The following is an 18,307-nucleotide window of genomic DNA, read 5'->3' on the forward strand; positions in this document are numbered from 1 at the left end:
TTCCTTTGCGCCAAAAAACCAGTTATATAATCATATATATATTATATAAACACAAAAGGCGCCAGTGTTCTGTGCGATGTCAGTGCACATTCCCTTATGGCGCGGTTCGGGTCACCACCGAGATATGTAGGACAGTTACTCCGTCATTTCCTTTGGTTTTAAACCAATTTCCATTTTTTCCACCCACAAAATTTCGTAAGCACTCGACCATTGTTGAAGGTGATGACTCATGCATACCATATACGGGCAGTGGAACCAGTTGAATTCCTGGCGGGGAAGTCTCAAGAGAGACAATCGAGACAATCTTATTGGATACATTTTCTTCTCTAGCCCTTTCGGCTCTGGTGGCGTTGATTGATCCCACAACATTCGAAGCGGTGCGAAAGCACGGATTCGTGCTACGTAGAAGACGATGAGGGGGCAGTGCCGCGGGACAGAGCGCTCGTGCTAGGCCAGCTGCGAACAGACAACGAATGACTTTGCTCGGGGTTGGTACCCACTGGATTAGCGCTCGCGCACGGATGTTGCACTCGCACCTCAGTAGTGGACGCAAATACTAATTTTTAATAGTATAGTTCCTCCGGGACCCCTGTGGCTATCGGCATTGCTGTTCACGCATTTCCATTGAGCTGTGCAGTCTAAGGAAGAAGCAGCAGCAGCATGCATTTATATCTCACTAACCATTCCTTCTCTCCCACCAAGATTTGTAAATGTTTCGTGAAACACCGCGGCACTTTTTACATGTGCGATTTTGACACCACCAGGGCTCAATGGTTGCCAGCGGTGGCCATTGAGTGATAGGTAATGCATCTGCTTTTGAGGATGTACATAATGGTGGGCTTGTTGGAGTGCCGACATGAATATTACTCGCAGAAATTATTGGAAATCTTAAATTAGAAGGGTGATGGTTCGGGCTAGTGGGTAATTCACATCAGGTTCCATAGTGAAAAAAGCAGGGACAAGACAGAACACAAGCGCTAACTTCCACTCTCGCTAACTCGCGCACCGCCGCTCGTGCAGCACGCGACAGCATTTGGTCAAGATGCAGGCACGACAGATTACCTTTGTTTGTTAAATCTTTCCAGAGTAAACAGGTGGCTTGAGAACGCGCAAGTGAGATGCACTATGCCTCGGTCAAGCTGAGAACTTAAGAGGTCCTGGGCTCTGCGCTGAACGTTACTGAGGCGCTTAAAGAAGCTCGATAGAAGAGGGCGTTACAGATTTGGGGAAAGCCTGGACCCGCCGTGGCGGCTAAATGGTTAGGGCACCAGGCTACAGATGCCGGGTACCCGGGTAAGAACCAGACCACGGCGGCCGCGTTTCGATGGAGACGAAACGCTAAGGAGTGTTGTGCGATGTCAGTGCACATTAAATATCCCAGTTGGATGAAATCATTCTGGAGCCCTCCACTACGGCACCTCTTCTCTTAGTCCCTCCTTTATACCTTCCCTTAAGGCGCGGTTCAGGTGTCGGCCAATATTTGTGTGCGTATTATCAGCTGCAACGCACCTATCGGCGACAAGAACGAGGAGAAATGATACAAAACGAAAGATAAAAAAAGAGCCGAGTCTTCACAGAGACTGAGTAGCCCTTCGATTAAAGGTGGTTTGACACGTGGCCAGGCGCTTCAACCTACATCGACAACTGTTCAGGCAGGGAAACATTTCGCGGCTCTGTGGTATCTGCCTCGGCGTAACACTATGCCACGCAGATTAGACAATACGCATTGACGTCATACATGACAGTGACAGCAATGCAACGCGCCACGCAGCGTATTGAAGCCGCGCGCACTTTAGGGTAACTCAACCATTTTTGAAAATACTACATTTACCAACGTTTGTAATATCACAGAGACGTTTAAAAAAGGACATTAAACTTTAAACTTGACACGCCGTGTTGACAAGTTATGTACTTAAGTCTACTCATCAATCAAGGGACAAGTGCGAACGCAAAATCAGGTGCTTACAGTGCTAAAGATCACACCAGGCAGCAGAACGGACGAGCATTTATTTTCTCGGCGGGCAACGTTAGCACAACAGTGAGCGCAAAGATATTCATTCACGCAGCCCTAGCATGTTTACGCGGCTTCGTGGTTTCGGCTGTGCAGCCGCTTCATAGCGGCAGTGGCCCGGCTAGCTCTTGTCCGCGCTTAAGGTGCCCTGCAAGGGGAAAAAAAAACGAGTAGCCATTTTCAGACGTACTGTCGCATACTTTCATTCGTTCACCAGACGAGGCTGTGGTTAGCGCAGCAGAAATCAACACCCAATGATAACGACGCGCAGACACACGAGCAATTTGAATGTAGTACCTCTGCTCTACTACAGTCTAGCTCTTGTCCGCGCTTAAGGTGCCCTGCAAGGGGAAAAAAAAACGAGTAGCCATTTTCAGACGTACTGTCGCATACTTTCATTCGTTCACCAGACGAGGCTGTGGTTAGCGCAGCAGAAATCAACACCCAATGATAACGACGCGCAGACACACGAGCAATTTGAATGTAGTACCTCTGCTCTACTACTGTTCATCGAAACCACAGGCTTGAAAACCGGAGCCTGTAGACATCTGACAGCGCATATAACTTACGAAGACAAAACCCAGGGACTTTGATTAAATGTCTGATAGTTTGTTGTTCCATAGTGAAACGCCTATTTTGCGTGCTGTCATTTGCTTGTGGGCGCTTTTATTCTGGGAATTTTCACTTGCTTACAAGGCTGCCGAGCACGAACCATCCAATACAGCTAAATTGCTGAATTTACCTATAAAGTAATGTTCATCAAAAATTCAGTCATTGCTTTCGATAAGATGACTGCAATGGCTGGCACAACCATACATGGTGCATGTCTTGCATTGTGCGTTATCTTTCAGTGTTTAAAGTGCACGAAAGCATGTGCACAAAAGCCTTTTAAACCTAACAGGGCAATAGTAAGTAGGTGACAGGTTGCCACTTCGTCCTCCTTATAGTTGCAAATACTAACCTTTCAATCAAATCTTGGAGGCGGGGGAGTGGCAACACCGTGAGTCGGGCTCTACTCCCTGCGGTACGCTGATGGCTGGCTCTCGTATCGGTACAAGGCGCCTCGTGAGGAAATCCGGCCCACATGAGGCTGGTCGCTGGACGGCGGCCTCTCGGCGCCGTACCTGTACACCCTGCCGCCCATGGTTCTGGAGTCGGAGCGCATGAGGCCCTTCTCGCGAGACGGGATTCCCAGCATGTTCAGGACAGGACACGCACCGCGGCCAGACTCTTTCCGCATGATGCCGCCAGGCTTGGCGATCATCATGTATTTCTGGCGGAACTCGTCAAGACCGTCATGAGGCGCTTCATCCAGGGACGACGAGCTGAGCCGCTCAGTGAGCTTCCTCACGAACTCGATGGACTTGCCTCCCGTTTTTCCCCTGGGCGAGCGACGACCGCCGGAAGAGGAAGACGATGAACTGTCCTTCTGTGGGAGGGAGCTACGCCTTCGCGACTTGTGGCGCTTGCCCCGACTGGACCGGCCAGATCGCCGGCTCTGAGACCGGTCTTCAGAGCTGGAAGAGGAAGAAGACTTCCGGAGACGACGCGACTGTTTTCGTCGAGGTCTCGGGGACCCTCTGCCAACGTCCTCTTCTTCTTCGTACGCCATCCGAACGTTGCGCGACGACGCCCTGCTTCCTTGAGACATGCTGCTCCTCCTGACCCGACCCTCATCGGTCGGTCCGGCGTCATTGTTCATAACGTCCCAGCGAATTTTCTCCAGCAGATTTTCGGCGCGATGTTCATCGATATCCTCCCGAATCCTCTGGAGAAGGTCCGACGCCCTGCTCAGAGACTGCTTCTTCAAGGGCAGTCTGGACTCTCCGGTGATGTCGTCCTTGGGACGCCTCGCATTCCACTGAGCGCCCATGTCTGGGCTGACCCTTCCGTAGTCGCGAGGGAATCGTTCAGTGCTGTAAGCAGAAGACATGCCCCCGCCGTATCCCGGTGCCATCGGTCTCCCGAAACCGGTCATGTTCATGTCCTGCCTGTCGTAACCACCCCCCGGAATCATGGGAGCACCACCGTAGCCGGCCGGGTCGGCGTAACCGCTCGGAAGGGGGAACATAGGCGCTCCTTCCACTCTCTTGGCGACTTCCATGATCTGGTCGATCTGGCCTCCCATGTCCAGCAGCCTCTTGACCTCGGGTCCCATGTCAGCGAGTTTTGCGAAGTCCACTCCAGTGCCAGTGTTCATCAGCTGCTTAAACTCTTCCCTGCTTTGCTGTGCAGAGATCGGCGCGCCGGGGTAGCTGCCCATAGGCATCTGCTGGCCGTAGCCACCAGCCATTCCAGGCATGCCTCCACCGGGCATGACCCCACCGGCCATTCCGGGCATGCCTCCACCGGCCATTCCGGGCATGCCTCCACCAGTCATTCCGGGCATGCCTGCACCGGTCATGGGCATGCCTCCCCCCATCATGGGCATGCCTCCACCACCCATGCTGGGCATTCCCCCTTGACCGTAGCCGCCGAACTGGCCAGGGCCCATGCCGCCCATAGGCATATTGGAGCCGGGTTTCGTCATCCCAGGCATCATTCCACCTTGCTGGGGCAGCCTCGCCGTGGTGGGCAAGCTCTCAATGAACATCTTGCCGCGCACGATGTTCGGGCCAACTACTTGCTCGTACGCCTTGACCGCCGTCACGTACTCTCTCTTCATCGACTCGGGCGGCGCCCTGACGGCGGCCGCCATCGTAGCCCTCTGTGCTTGAGCAACTTGCGCGCAAGGTGGCGGTCTCAGCGCCTGTGGCGCTACCCGTGTCGGGGTCGCCACACCAGCGAGCGGCCGGGGTGGTTGGGGTGGTTGCCTGGTCGGTGTAGCCGTCCCCGAAGCGGGTGCCGCAGCAGGTGCTACCGGGGCCACCACAGGTGGTGGCGGTAGTGCGGCAGCAGGAGGCTGCTGAGTGGGCGTTCCAGGGGCCGGTGGTGCTTCAGCTGCTGGCGGTGCAGCGGCCGGTGATGCATCTGCTGGCGGTGCAGCCGCTGGCGGAGCACCGGCCGGTGATGCATCAGCGGGTAGTGGTGGTGGTGGCGGTGGAGCATCAGCACCGGGCGGTGCTGCAGCTGGCGATGCATCGGCCGGTGGTGGAGCATCAGCCGGAGGCGCATCAGCTGCTGGTGGAGCATCAATGGGCGGTGGTGCGTCAGCCATGTTGGAGTCCTGTAAGTACACGCGCTAGCAGAAGGGCGGCGGGATGATTTTGGAGGCCACTGCAGGAGCGGCGCCTAGACTGAGCTCGGATCGCTGTTGCCTTGGACGAGGAGGAGAATGCCGTCTATAGCAAGAAGTGTCCACGCTTTTGCAAGGGCAGCGATCGACCTGCGAGCGCGGAGAGCGAGACAAGTCGCTCAGAAGTATCGAGGGATCAATAGGCGCTGCGGTGCAATGGGCTACCTCGTCGACCTCCGCGCGCATGCTTTTCAGTGATTATAGGCCACGTTGCTCCTGACCGCACTCGCCAATCGCTGCGCTGTTCTTAGTTATCTAAAAACAGTGCTACCGAACACAGGACAAAGAAGACACTCGCTGAGCTATTATAACCAGCAACGTGCCCAATCTGCCGGTGCTCTTTTGCAGAGTTTCTCGTGCTGAACATCTTAGAGCAGCAAGGACTTCTCTATCTATATGCTCTAAAGGCCGCGGATCTTAGAAACACAGGCCTCAATCTTTAAGAACCCAAGAGCTCTACACAAAAGGTAAATCCGCGCGCACGACACGGGGAGTGAGGTTCGCGCCCAAGGCACTGCCAAGTATACAGCCGCTGAGCTAGGCGACTGCCTATTGAGCTTCCGCTTCAGCGAGGTCAGTCGCTTCCACTGTCGAACGGAGAGCTGATACCTCACTGTCTGGAAGGCATGGGGAGTGTCGAAGATACATGTATCTTCATTGCTATCTTTCGATAGATTTTCTGTATCGAAAAACGAAAGTATCGGAGTATAGGTATCGAAAACGCATTTTAGTGTATCATGTAATTTAACGGTACTCGGTACCGAAAAACAGAAGTGTGCCGAAAATTTTTAGGCTGCAGCGAGTCAGACTTTCAGACATATCTTCACCAGCGAAAGCACGAGACACCAGGAGAAGAACACATGCCAACGCTGAGTTGTCCTGTGTTCTTTTTCTCCTGGTGTCTCGTGCTTTCGCTGGTGAAGATATGTCTGAAATACACCAACTAGCCCACATGGTTACCTTGTTAGAGTCGGACTTTGCGCCGCCGGCGCTCGCTCAGATCGCAGCGCGCTGAATAAAAGGAATAATTAGCAAGGCACGATGCCAATGCCGTTGGCCCGGTCAGCCGCCTTTCTCCCTACGGTCGTTGCTTGTCAGATAGACGACATGTATGCTGCGCCTATGCACTCAGTGAAAGAAGGGACGAGGAGGCGGGCGCACCGTTATGGTATAGAAACAACACCCCTTCACAAGTTTTATCAAGTTGCTGTGCATGGTTACCAACACAAATGGATGATTTTCGCTGTCACGCTCAAGAGCTTAAAGGACAATTCCTGTTTACTTTGTAAGCACGATAAAGGTCACGCACTCTTCCACACGCGGGTCAATGGAGCCACCGGCGCCGGCAGTGTCAAAGGCATCAGCTAACGCATTCCCTTCGCTTACAGGAGCAACGCTATAACAATTAGTTACCAAGAGGCGCTAGTGGACCTTGAGTCTCCTAACTATACCCCGAGGATCCTCGAGTCGATGTGGATGTATGCTTCAGTCTTAGCCATGGATAAAATGCACCTTCATGAAATACAACATGGCAACGTGCTCGTGGGCTCCTGTAGCGAGGATTTCTTCATTTGATTCGCTTATAGCGCGGCCGCATCGGGAGGCTCTGTCGGACCGGCGGTTTGAGTAAATTCTGTTTCTTATTACGGTTAAGCAAAAAAAAAACATGCATATATAAAACTTAGAAGTACAAGATGTGTTTTGCGTAATAAAAGCTTTTAGCCCTTTTATTCTTGGTCGTTTTCCTTCTAGCTTTTAAGGAAGAATGTTAAACTTCAAACGTCTGTTAAACACGCTGGTGAGAAAATAATTGTCTGGCTTTCCAAGCGCACGGAGCTTGCACAGAGCAAAGACAACTGGTAAATACTACAGTAACGAACTAAGAACATCAGAAATAGTTCCAAATCTATTCGTATGCTCAGAGATCGGTTCACATGAACAACATCAGCTTAAAAAAATAGGTGGTTTAACGTGGCTATGCGCGGAATATCGTGCAGTAGCACTAGTCACGGTGGGTATTTATTATAAAGGCCTTCACCCTAAACGTCTCTACAATGAAGTTTTTGCCCCAAAGGTATTTGACTTAAAGGCATTTGCCACAAAGGACTTTACCATTAAGGCATTTACCTTGAAGGACCTATAGTCAACAGGGTGACCTATAGTCAGAGTACCCGGGTTCGAACCCGACCGCGGCGGCCGCGTTTGGATGGAAAGGAAGCGCAAAAGGCGCCCGTGTGCAGTGCGATGTCAGTGCACGTTAAAGATCCCCAGGTGGTCGAAAATATTCCGGAGCCCTCCACTACGGGCACCTCTTTCTTCCTTTCTTCACTCCCTCCTTTACCCATTCTCTTACGGTGCGGTTCGGGTGTCCACCGAGATATGCGAGACAGTTACTGCGCCATCTCCTTTCCTCAAAAGCCTTTTTGTGTGTGTGTGTGTGTGTGTGTGTGTGTGTGTGTGTGTGTGTGTGTGTGTGTGTGTGTGTGTGTGTGTGTGTGTGTGTGTGTGTGTGTGTGTGTGTGTGTGTGTGTGTGTGTGTGTGTGTGTGTGTGTGTGTGTGTGTGTGTGTGTGTGTGTGTGTGTGTGTGTGTGTGTGTGTGTGTGTGTGTGTGTGTGTGTGTGTGTGTGTGTGTGTGTGTGTGTGTGTGTGTGTGTGTGTGTGTGTGTGTGTGTGTGTTTGTGTGTGTGTGTGTGTGTGTGTGTGTGTGTGTGTGTGTGTGTGTGTGTGTGTGTGTGTGTGTGTGTGTGTGTGTGTGTGTGTGTGTGTGTGTGTGTGTGTGTGTGTGTGTGTGTGTGTGTGTGTGTGTGTGTGTGTGTGTGCCCGAGTGAGGCGATTGTTTGCGCGATGTGGGCTCCTTATAATTGTCGCACAGGTGCGTGGCTATGTTAGAATCGTAACTTCAGTCACACACAACTTAAGTCAGCCACAAATCGACAGCCGAGAAGTCAGCGAGTCTATGAAGGCTGTTTGTAGAGTCCATGGCGGATAACATTGGAAAGGGCATGCGCTATGGTGAATGTGTGTGTGTGTGGGGGGGGCAACATTCCTCCCTGGAGCAGCAAACGCGGGACAGGACGCCGAAACCAGGGAAGGGTTGCACCGCGCCGCTCTAAGAACACTGAGGAGCGTTCGGCCAGTGCGATAGTTCAGAGGCCCTGTGCGACAAAGCGGCGATGCTTAAGCTTAAGCGTCGTTATTGCCTTAATATATCGCAGATCAAACTGCGGTCATGTCTCGCATTAGGGAGTATGGTAACCGTCGGACAGTTCGTAACGCGATGACGTCAAAGTGTCCCGTTCTGCGAAAAACCCGCGTCTTCGTCAACGGCGTGGCCGAATAATACCCACAGAAACAACCTAGGGCATTCACGTGAACCGAAGGTAGTCCACCTAGACCAAGTAGCCTTGTTTCGTTTATGGTTTGGTTTATGGGGTTTTAACGTCCCAAAGCGACCCAGGCTATGAGAGACGCCGTAGTGTAGGGCTCCGGAAATTTCGACCACCTGGGGTTCTTTAACGTGCACTGACATCGCACAGCACACGGGCCTCTAGAATTTCGCCCCCATAGAAATTCGACCGCCGCGGCCGGGATCGAACCCGCGTCTTTCGGGCCAGCAGCCGAACGCCATAACCACTCAGCCACCGCGGCGGCCAAGTACCCTTGTGACGTCATCACATCCTGACCTCCCGGACTGCGAGAAAACTGCCCACCGTGGCAGGTGGTATGTAATGATCGGTCGCGAGAGATCCATAACAGCGCGACAGACGGGACAGAGAAGAGAGGACACAACACAGAGCGCTGATCCTCTGTCCCGTCTGTTGCGCTGTTATGAATCTTCGTGAGCACCAACCAGCCCAAGAAATGGCATGGTCGAGAGAGGTTGCTCGGGAAGAGCAACCTGAGTATCAAACCCCACAGGTGGCAGCACCTGCCATCGCAGGCCAGTGGAGCTTCGCTTAAATGGTGCACCACCGCGCCAGTACTGGCATGAGAAGTCCCAGAGATTCATGAATGCAGAGAAAGACCAATTCCGCATATATGGACATTAACCCGTTAATGCTATCGCGTCATACAATTAAGGCGGAGCTTAAGTGTTTCTTCCTAGTTTTTCTGGTCTCCGCTTTCCGTGACAGTGATCCCTCTGACGTTAGAATGCCGCAGTCTCTCGACAGAGGGCAACTTCAATTAGTCCTCGGTGTCCCTTTAATACAGGAGGCTTCAGATAAGCGTAGAGATGGTCCCAAAAACGCCACTGTCTGCACTTATGCGGCGCATGCCTGGTGCAGGGCAAGCGTATAGGCGTCGTGCAGGTAATAATAATATTAAATAATAATAATTGGTTTTTGGGGAAGGAAATGGCGCAGTATCTGTCTCATGCATATATCGGCGGACACCTGAACCTCGCCGTAAGGGAAAGGATAAGGGGAGGGAGTGAAATATGAAAGGAAGAGAGGTGCCGTAGTGGAGGGCTCCGGAATAATTTCGACCACCTGGGGATCTTTAACGTGCACTGACATCGCACAGCACACGGGCACCTTAGCGTTTTGCCTCCGTAAAAACGCAGCCGCCGCGGTCGGGTTCGAACCCGGATACTCTCCGGTTCAGTAGCCGAGCGCTCTAACCGCTGAGCCACCGCAGTCAGCGCCGAACCGGCTCTGCGCGCAAACTGCCGTCAAGGGGTTCGGACTAGTGGTGGCGAATCGAACATACCTACGCCGCATCCGAAGACGAAGGCGGCACGGCATGTGACCCGAAGCTACGTTTTCATCGGCTGTGGGAGATGCCGCAGTGAAGTTCCCTGGATTAATTACGACCACCCGGAGTTCTTCATCGTGCATCGCTCAGCACACGGGCGTCGATCATTCGCGCTTCGCCTCCATCGGAATGCGGCCGGGAATCGATCCCGCAACCTTAAGCTCAGCATACGAACTCGAATAACTAAGCTAAAGCGCCCAAGCGGTTCAGCGAAGAACAGGTCACGCGCGGGAACGGGGCTCGCTGCGAACTGTCCTCGAGCGGGTCGAGCTAGTGGCGGCCGAATCGCACACACCTGTGCAGGGTGACTAAGAGGGGACAGGGCGGTACTCACTCTCACGTCGAGGCAATTTGGGGGGCCCTCGGGGTGTCCGGGAACGGGGCCTCTACTTCATGCGGGACGGTGGACAGCTGCGGGCGCCGTCTCCCAACGGGCGCTGTCCAGAGAAGACGAACGTCAGGCCCGCCCAGTCGCCGCCGCCGCTGCCGCCGAACACAGCCGCCAAGCGCGTGGCCACGCGGGCTCTGCGGAGGACCTTCTTTGTCGTCCCTTTTTCGCCGCGGCGCCCCACGCGCGGATTGCTTTGTTTCATTTAATTTGAATTTGATTGCCCGTACGGCCAGTTAGGGCATTACATTTATGGGGGAGGCTTCATGAAAACATCGGCAAAGCATTACATCGTGTTATCACGAGTTAACAATGTCAGTTATTTAAAAAAGAAACCAAAAACTGCAAACTGTTTTTCTTCAGCAACACGGAAGAAAAGCTACAGCATTTTTCTGAGTTTTATGCATTTGAAAATTCTTTCCCTCCCTCCTATATCCCTTCCCTTACGGCGCGGTTCAGGTGTCCAACGATATATGAGACAGATACTGCGCCATTTCCTCTCCCCAAAAGCCTATTATTATTATTATTAATTCGGTGGGCACAAATCGGGTTCTGATTCCTAAACAACGATATCAGGCGGAAATCGGGATTTCACAGACACTTTTCCAACATTTTCAGCATTTTTCCTGGCGTTTGTTGCACCGAATTAAGAAAATTCGCTGGGAGGAATGGTTCGTGGTGTGCGGGTTAGAAGTCCCATAGTTCCGCATGGTTATGAGTGACGCGGTAGTGAAGGGCTCAGGAATAATTTCGACCGCCTGGCGACCTTTTACGTGCACTGACATCGCACAGCACACGGGCGCCATTTGCGTTTCGCCTCCATCGAAATGCAGCCGCCGGGCGTAGGATTTGGTTCCTTCGGCTTAGTACCCATACGCATGGCCACTAAGCCACCGTGGCTCGTTAGGAATGGCTCAAGCTGGGCCAACTGATCGCGCGGTTGTAAAATTCACAGGTACACCTAATTACATTGTGCTGGCAATGTCGTATCATTAGGAGCTGTCGATGCCTTTCCTGTAAGTGACGTCATTTCCAGCGTGGTGACGTCACTTCGTCCCGACCAATGGGATTTATCCGCTCCAGTGTCGTCCATTCCTCGAGTCATTGGAAATTGTGCGGTCTGGTGACGTCACTCCCCTCTAGCAAATGGGCGAACTTTATAACCGATGACACATTTTTTTCCTCAATGAGTCATTTAAAGCAATCGCATTCAAGCACAGCACAACAACCATTGATAACCTGCTGAAGTATCGATGCGGTGCGCATTTTTTCACGCGCTCCTTGGGCCAGTGTTTAATCGTAGCGCTAACTTCATAGTTCATGAAAATTTATTTTGTCAGAATCCGGACATTTCTCGCATAAGTGTTTCCACCTTTCAGCACGGGTGGTACCCTTCACCACTAGATCTCACGTTTTCATTATCTGGTATAGTTGTCGCATCATGGACGACAGCGGTACAAATGGTGACCATCTCCCTATAATTCATGATTTATTCTTTATAGACTGGACGGGGTGCTCGCCAGAGGCGTTTCGCAGATTATGACTTATGAATCTGCCCTGCGTTGTTCACTTTTGTCTGTGCCTGCTTCTTTTGGTTTCACAATTGCACGAGTCAATCGGGCATGCTGAATTTTTTGCTGCACCAATTCCTCTTCATGGGATAATGCTTGTATACGTGCCTGTCTGTGCAGGAAAGCCGCGAGGAAACGTTCGCGATATCATCGCTGTCAATTTGTCTGAACTAGAGGTACCGTGCGGCCCTTTTTAAAAATAGCTGAGCCTACTGCAAAGGTAAATCGCAGCGTGACAGCTGCAGACAACCGGCCTGTGCTTTCTCGGTTATCTGCGACGATTGAAATCCCCGCAGCAGCCGCGGTGCGCACAAGGTGTGCCGTGCTCAGATCAATCGAAGCGGCTGATCAATTGGCCAAGATTGCTCATAGTCTAGAAGCTCGCTGTTTCGTCACTTTGCCAAACCCAGTTCAAGGCCGTTCAGTGTCACGTGACTAAAAGCAATGGTTGTTCATCGCCACCACTCGACCAGTGAGCCTCGCCTTCGTTCCCCGGGATCTGTCCCGGGCCCATCACTACAGGTATGTGGCAATCTTCAAGGGCACAACAACAATGTTCAATTTCGATGTCCGCAGCACAAAGCTAGGTAAGAAGGCGGGCACTCTCGGTATCTTTGGTTAACAAAGGCATTGACGCATCAGAAACAGAAAGCTGAGAAGAGTCAACAGTGGGAAAGATGTAGTCGATGCCGGATAGGCCAGAGCTGAATAAGCTAACTGTGCCGAAATGGCCTGGGAGAGAACATCGCTGAATTTGGTGATTGCTGTAGCGGAATATTTAGTTTGGCTTCTGTTTAGCGGCTTGTATTCATACTTGTCATATTAAGTGCTTTTATATTGGTTATTTCTTGCCCACGTGACCCGAACCTATAAAGCCCGTGTCCTCTCAATAAACGTGCATGTACAGTCAGGAACATATGGAGGTCTATACCACGAAGCATGGGCGTCCGAAGTGAACCCGAACATCGCCAAGACAGACGACTCCGAGAACTGAGCAATGGGAGGATATGATGGCCACCCGTGACCTGAAAACACAGCGACAGTCGATATCCATGGTAACGCAGGCAGCGAGGTCCAACGAAATCCTGTACTGAGGGCACCGACCACAACAGAAACTGCTGAATTTAGTAAACATTTATTCCTCCTGCTTCTCAATAAACGCTCTTTTTCGTCACTACTAGCCCTGAGTCTCTGCTCCCTTCACTCCTCCCTAGTGGCCATGCGGTCCACAACAGTAGCAGGCGCCTTCTCCCCAGCTGAAACAACCGAAATTATTAGGACCTCTATACTTCAGTAGTAAAGCGGCATACGAATACAGGCATAAGCTTATGATCTAGAGCACCTGTTGTGTGAAAAATGCTGAGGACACTCTGTTCATCAGATCATTTACGACAGGTGGTGCCATCTGCCGGGTAACCGTTGCGGCAGAGACAGCAAATATAGATAGATACCTTCGAAGTGCAGATATCACTGGAGTTGCCTCTGAAAACTCGACAGCGCGTCGCCGATTTGCAAGCATTGCGGTTATGTCCGAATGAGTCGCTGCTTCACAGTGTTTGCTTGCTTGCCATTGTCGGGAAGAATGAAAAGGAAAGTGCACGGGCCTGCTCACTGGCTCAAGCTGAGCCACAATCGCTGCCACGTCCCTAAAGTAGAAGAGTCAAAAGATAGGAGAGCAAAGATTGAAAGAAAAGTCGCGCGCGCTATTATGTTCCGGGCAGATCCCGGAGGCAGTGCAATACCGGGCCAGCCCGTGGCGGAGGTGAAGGAAGCTTCAAGCACTCCGCCATATTTCCAAAAATAAGTTTATTATCTTGGGTCCAAAGAGGACCCGTAGCAGATATTAAATCAATTGTCTGACTGTACAAGGCACCCTGGCCAATCTCCCACTGTGGGCACGTGCCACTCCAACAAAGGACAAAGACTAGCAAATGTCGCCATTACTGACTCAGCACAAACAAACCATATGCTTTTCCGCCGCAGCAGTACAGAAAGATTATGCCAACGTCGACACCCTAAAAATCCTCAAGCATTTCTTGTGTACAGGAAAATTCCAGTCTTCTTTCGGCCGTCAGCCCACGTTCTCACCAGAAGCGAAAAAAAGAGGAAGAACTTAACACAGAGTCGTGTCATCCGCAAGCGCGTGCTATTCAGAAGAAGATTATTCTGCGAGTACGGAGCGGCCACGTCTTTCGGAGAGAAAACAAGACACCAGTGATCGAGTCATTCAGCAAACCATGCAGCGACTCATAGAGCGAGTCGTGGAGCGATTCACGGCGAGCGTAAGGCGCTCCCGGAGCGCCGTATCATTCTTTCTGCCGACCCTGTTCCCTCCGTCCGCCGACCAGCTCTCGAGCACCGCCACGGACGCGCACCTCCAGAGCATGGTCGTGTTCGGCTTCGGCCGCTTCCAGAAGCTGGTGCTGCTCTGCGCGCAGGTGAGCGCGTTCGTCGCCTACTCGTACAGCTTCGCCGTCACCATCGATCTGGAGCCCGTGGAACACTGGTGCCGGCCCAGCGACGAATACTCCAACATGAGCGCAGAGGCGAGGGAAAACCTGTCCGTGCCACAGCTGCTGGGTTCCTCTGAGGAGTTCGATCGCTGCCACCGCTACGAGACTCCACTAGAACCGACAGCGTCAGCAGCAGAGGTTTCTTTGGAGGCAAAAGATGCTGCCCGGGCCGTGGTCACTTGCGACGTCTGGGACTATGATACACGCATGACGGGCCGCACAGTGGTGGTCCAGTGGAACATGGTCTGCCACCGTGCCTGGTACCAGCACCTCCTCAGCGCGGCCTTTATGTGCGGGGGCGCGTTGTCAGTGCCCTGGGCGGGGCTCGCGTCCAACCGCTGGGGTCGGAGGCCCGTCATGTTGGCGTCGCTGGGCGCACTCCTGAGCTCCGGAGTGGCCACCCCCCTGGCCCCCACGGCGGCCGTGTTCGTCGCGCTGCGCTTCTTGTCATCTGCGGCGGCGAGCGTTCTCGAGGTCATCGCCTACGTGCTCCTGTTCGAGTCAACGCCTCTGGGAGCGCGGGAGGCCTTCTGCGCGCTCGCCATCTGCTGGCCCGCTGTGCTCGCACCTGTATACGTGGCCAGCATCGCGTTCATGGCATTCGACTGGCGCATCTGCCACGCAGGGCTTGTGGTGCCGGCGCTGGCGCTCATCCTCACGGTGTACTTCACCGAGGAGTCGCCTTACTGGCTCATGGTCAACAACCGCTTCCAAGAAGCCCGACGCGTGGCCCTCTGGGCCGCCCGGCTCAACGACGAAGATCCCGAGGTCGTCGCCGAGCGCCTGGAGAAGGTCAAGGAGTTGCTGGCTGTCCCCACCGGAGGATCAGGAGCTACCAACCGCGACCAGCAGGAGGAATGCCATCCGGCGGCTGAGCAACCGCGGCTGCGCTACTTCTCGTCGCGGACCGTGCAGGCCCACTGCTTCGTCGTCTTCGGTTGCTGGTTCACGTTGTACGTCAGCTACTACAGCGGGAACTTCGACATGCCGTACATCTCGGTCGTCAAGTGGATTGTCATCGCTGGCAACGCACTGGCCATGACCACGGCCTACTTCATCATCAGGCACCACTACGGGCCGACGTCCCTGGTGGCCTTGCTGCTGGCGGTGTCCCTGCTGCTGCTCGTCCACGCCGCCATTCGCTATTCGGGCGCCTCCTTCCCCGCGCATCTCGAGCTCATGGGGCGGGTCTTGTTCCTCAACACCGCCTACGTCCTGCTCTGCGTCCACACGGTGGGGCTCTTCCCCTCCCAGGTCCGCAGCGTGGCCTTCTTCGGAGCGTACACATTCGGCAGGCTGGGCGCCCTGACGTCGGAGGCGTTCAGAGCCGTCGAGCGTATCCTGCCTCGTGAACTGACCGCGCTTCCATTGGGAGTGGTGGCCGTCCACATGATTGTCTTCTCGCTGCTCCTGCTGACGCTTTCCGAGAAGGCGCTCCTCGACGTGGTGGCGAGGGTCGACAGTTGCAAACCGACCACGTCACCGAACGATCAAGAAAAGCGAAAGGTCACACTCGACTCGTCGGTCGCACAGATGCAACTAAGCTGAACATTCTGTCGCGACAACCGCGCTGAAGGCGCGCTAGTTTGATTGTCCTTTGTCGTAATGGGTCGCATAGGTGACATTTGGAGGCTTCTGTGTCACTATTTTCTTTTCTGCGTTATACGACTGACAGCTGCGAAGTGAAGAAAACGTTGCGTTTAGCTTTATTTTATTATCTTTGTAACTCGCATACGTATGTGTTGTGTTTTCTTCTAAGTACTGTAAAGCCGCAAGTTTGTTGCATCACTGATAAATGCATTCGACTCTAAAGCCTAACCTTGCTTCGTACTTTTTTTGCCTATAGCTATCTTCTTCACAACGCTTGCTTTTACTATACGGATGCGGACACGTTTCACAACGATCCGCGGCCCCGCAGGCGCACTAATGCACAGGATAAGCACAGGTGCAGAGCAGGTGTGTTGCACGGTTCTTGTTTGTTTTTTTCTGTTGCCCTTGCGTATAATGCACACTTCGAACGGTCAATAAACATTGTTTTTAGTCGGCGCTTGGTTTGTGGTTTTATACCTGTGTCGGGGGCCCTGCTCTGTATCGCACCTGTTGGCTCAGCAGGTGTTTGGCTCTTCAGTCGATCGCACGGAGGCCAGTAGAATAACCATTTCTAAATCAGATTAAGATCAGAGAAGGTACATGTCACCTGTTCGTACAGAGCTGCAGCCACGCGCCCTCTTTGAGGGCTGGCGGATAACTGTGATAAGGTCAAGTTTGGGCAGCGTCGCATGTGCAAAGTACTCGTTTGGGGTTCTCGATCTGATTACACAGTCGCTCGTTGCTGCGCCATAGAGAACATGGGTGGCTTGAAGGGAGTTCCGTAGCCTCTTCTGTGGTCCGCGGGCAATTTATTTCATTCGAATGTAACTGAAGTCCGCACTCACAGAATGCATTCTTGCCTCAATATCAGCGGAAGGTTGGCATTAGAGCACTGAGTTCTGTTTCGTTCGTTCTCATGTATTTTCGCTGACCATACTAACTTCGAAAATGTGCACTTTCTTTTTTTGCACCAGTACGTTTTCTGGGTATGTCAAACTGATATGCCGTACAGGTGCTAGCAATATCATGGGCAATTAAAGCAGGTGTGCGTGCAGCTGCAGACTGGTCGCGTGCAAAAAGAAAAACAAAAACAAGGTTTAAGGAAACACGCACCCGATTCTTGGCCGTTCCCCCAGTGTGGGTATGTGCCATCTTTTGATAGGCTAAGAAGAAGAAAAACCTAACATGTGTGAAAGCAGGTTCAAGCCTGTGGCTGTCCGAAATACATAGGGGAAACTTAATTACATTACGTGTTGAGAATACGATAGAATTACAGTCTGAAGACCGCTCGGCATGCTTTTCTCCCTCCGTCGTGGCTTCCAGTCGCATGCGCTGAACCTGTGCAGCCGCCGGTACTCCACCTGCAGCGACATACTTCCGTGGTTGGCTCTCGCCTTTCGGGGATTTGCCACTACGGTAAGTAGGCGCGGCGTTCTATTGCACCCTGATATGCGGAGCTGTCTAGACACGTCGGCACAATATCAAGTGCACCCACGAGCATACACCGAGCCCGCCATCGCACTCCGCTATGTCACGTGACCAGCGCACCTGCCAACTCGGCCAAGTCACGTAGTTTCACGACGTCACATACCCTGTCGACCAATCAACGAACTTTATGAGACGCCGGATTTTAACGCGGTAGCGTTAAAGGCCCCGTTGCCCAGAAAATCCGGCGTTGTGGGCGAAAAATCACGAGCATTACTCTGGCAGGTGGTGCCCAGAGATCAACCTAGGAGGCAGGTGGACAGGTGGAGAGCCAACGAGCGCTCATTCAAATGCTGCGCTCGTCGGCCAACACCACTGGAGTCCTGGACAGAGGAATCTAGCCACAAGTTCAGTTAACACCTTTTTTGGTCAATAAACATTTTTCTTCCTCCTCCTACCTCATAATCATCAGTAGTATAATGCGTCATCATAGAAGATAAAGTTTGTACTTGATTTCTCCCTTACTGATTTAGGAGTTAACAACACAATCAGAGATACTAACTAGATCATTTGCGCCTTGAGAGGCGGACACTCTCGAGGCCCGGTAAGGGTCGTACTAATTCAGAACAGTGTCACCTTCGACGGCTATACAAAATAGGTCGTTTAATAATCCAGCTACGCTTCATGTCATTGAGCACGAGTCCTTTTTATTATATAGTTATTTATACCTCAGGGCATAAAGGGAGCTGGGAAGGTAGAAAGAAAAAGAAAAGAGACGGTGCTAAATGGTGAACAGAAAGGGTATAAACTGCGCGAAC

The 18,307-nt window shown here is 52.5% G+C and overlaps 2 protein-coding genes and 1 pseudogene across 3 annotated transcripts; 1 reads left to right on the forward strand and 2 right to left on the reverse strand.

Annotated features, from left to right (window-relative positions):
- Window positions 1-1,987: 1,987 nt before the first annotated feature.
- On the reverse strand, window positions 1,988-10,527 carry LOC144111270 (uncharacterized). Of its 2 annotated transcripts, none has more exons than XM_077644503.1 (3): window positions 10,337-10,527; window positions 2,973-5,336; window positions 1,988-2,159 (listed from the first exon to the last, which is right to left on the reverse strand). In XM_077644503.1, exon 2 carries the CDS (start codon window positions 5,166-5,168, stop codon window positions 3,024-3,026), a length of 2,145 nt encoding a protein of 714 aa, XP_077500629.1. In that variant the 5' UTR covers window positions 5,169-5,336; window positions 10,337-10,527; the 3' UTR covers window positions 1,988-2,159; window positions 2,973-3,023. The 2 variants fall into 2 exon arrangements, with proteins under 2 accessions (XP_077500629.1, XP_077500630.1); XM_077644504.1 differs by lacking the exon at window positions 1,988-2,159 and adding an exon at window positions 2,322-2,352.
- Window positions 10,528-13,669: 3,142 nt separating this feature from the next.
- Window positions 13,670-13,805, reverse strand: LOC144111694 (U2 spliceosomal RNA; annotated as a pseudogene).
- Window positions 13,806-13,821: 16 nt separating this feature from the next.
- Window positions 13,822-16,307, forward strand: LOC144109421 (solute carrier family 22 member 4-like). Its single transcript, XM_077642209.1, has one exon. The coding sequence runs from the start codon at window positions 14,199-14,201 to the stop codon at window positions 16,020-16,022; it is 1,824 nt and encodes a 607-aa protein (XP_077498335.1). The 5' UTR covers window positions 13,822-14,198; the 3' UTR covers window positions 16,023-16,307.
- Window positions 16,308-18,307: the final 2,000 nt, after the last annotated feature.

Source organism: Amblyomma americanum, chromosome 11 (assembly GCF_052857255.1).
Source record: "Amblyomma americanum isolate KBUSLIRL-KWMA chromosome 11, ASM5285725v1, whole genome shotgun sequence".
Classification (NCBI taxonomy): Eukaryota; Metazoa; Arthropoda; class Arachnida; order Ixodida; family Ixodidae; genus Amblyomma; species Amblyomma americanum.

Excerpts from the sequence above, each read along its gene's own strand:
- LOC144111270 (XM_077644503.1), bottom strand. The coding sequence starts at position 5,168 with ATGGCTGACGCACCACCGCCCATTGATGCTCCACCAGCAGCTGATGCG.
- LOC144109421 (XM_077642209.1), top strand. The coding sequence starts at position 14,199 with ATGCAGCGACTCATAGAGCGAGTCGTGGAGCGATTCACGGCGAGCGTA.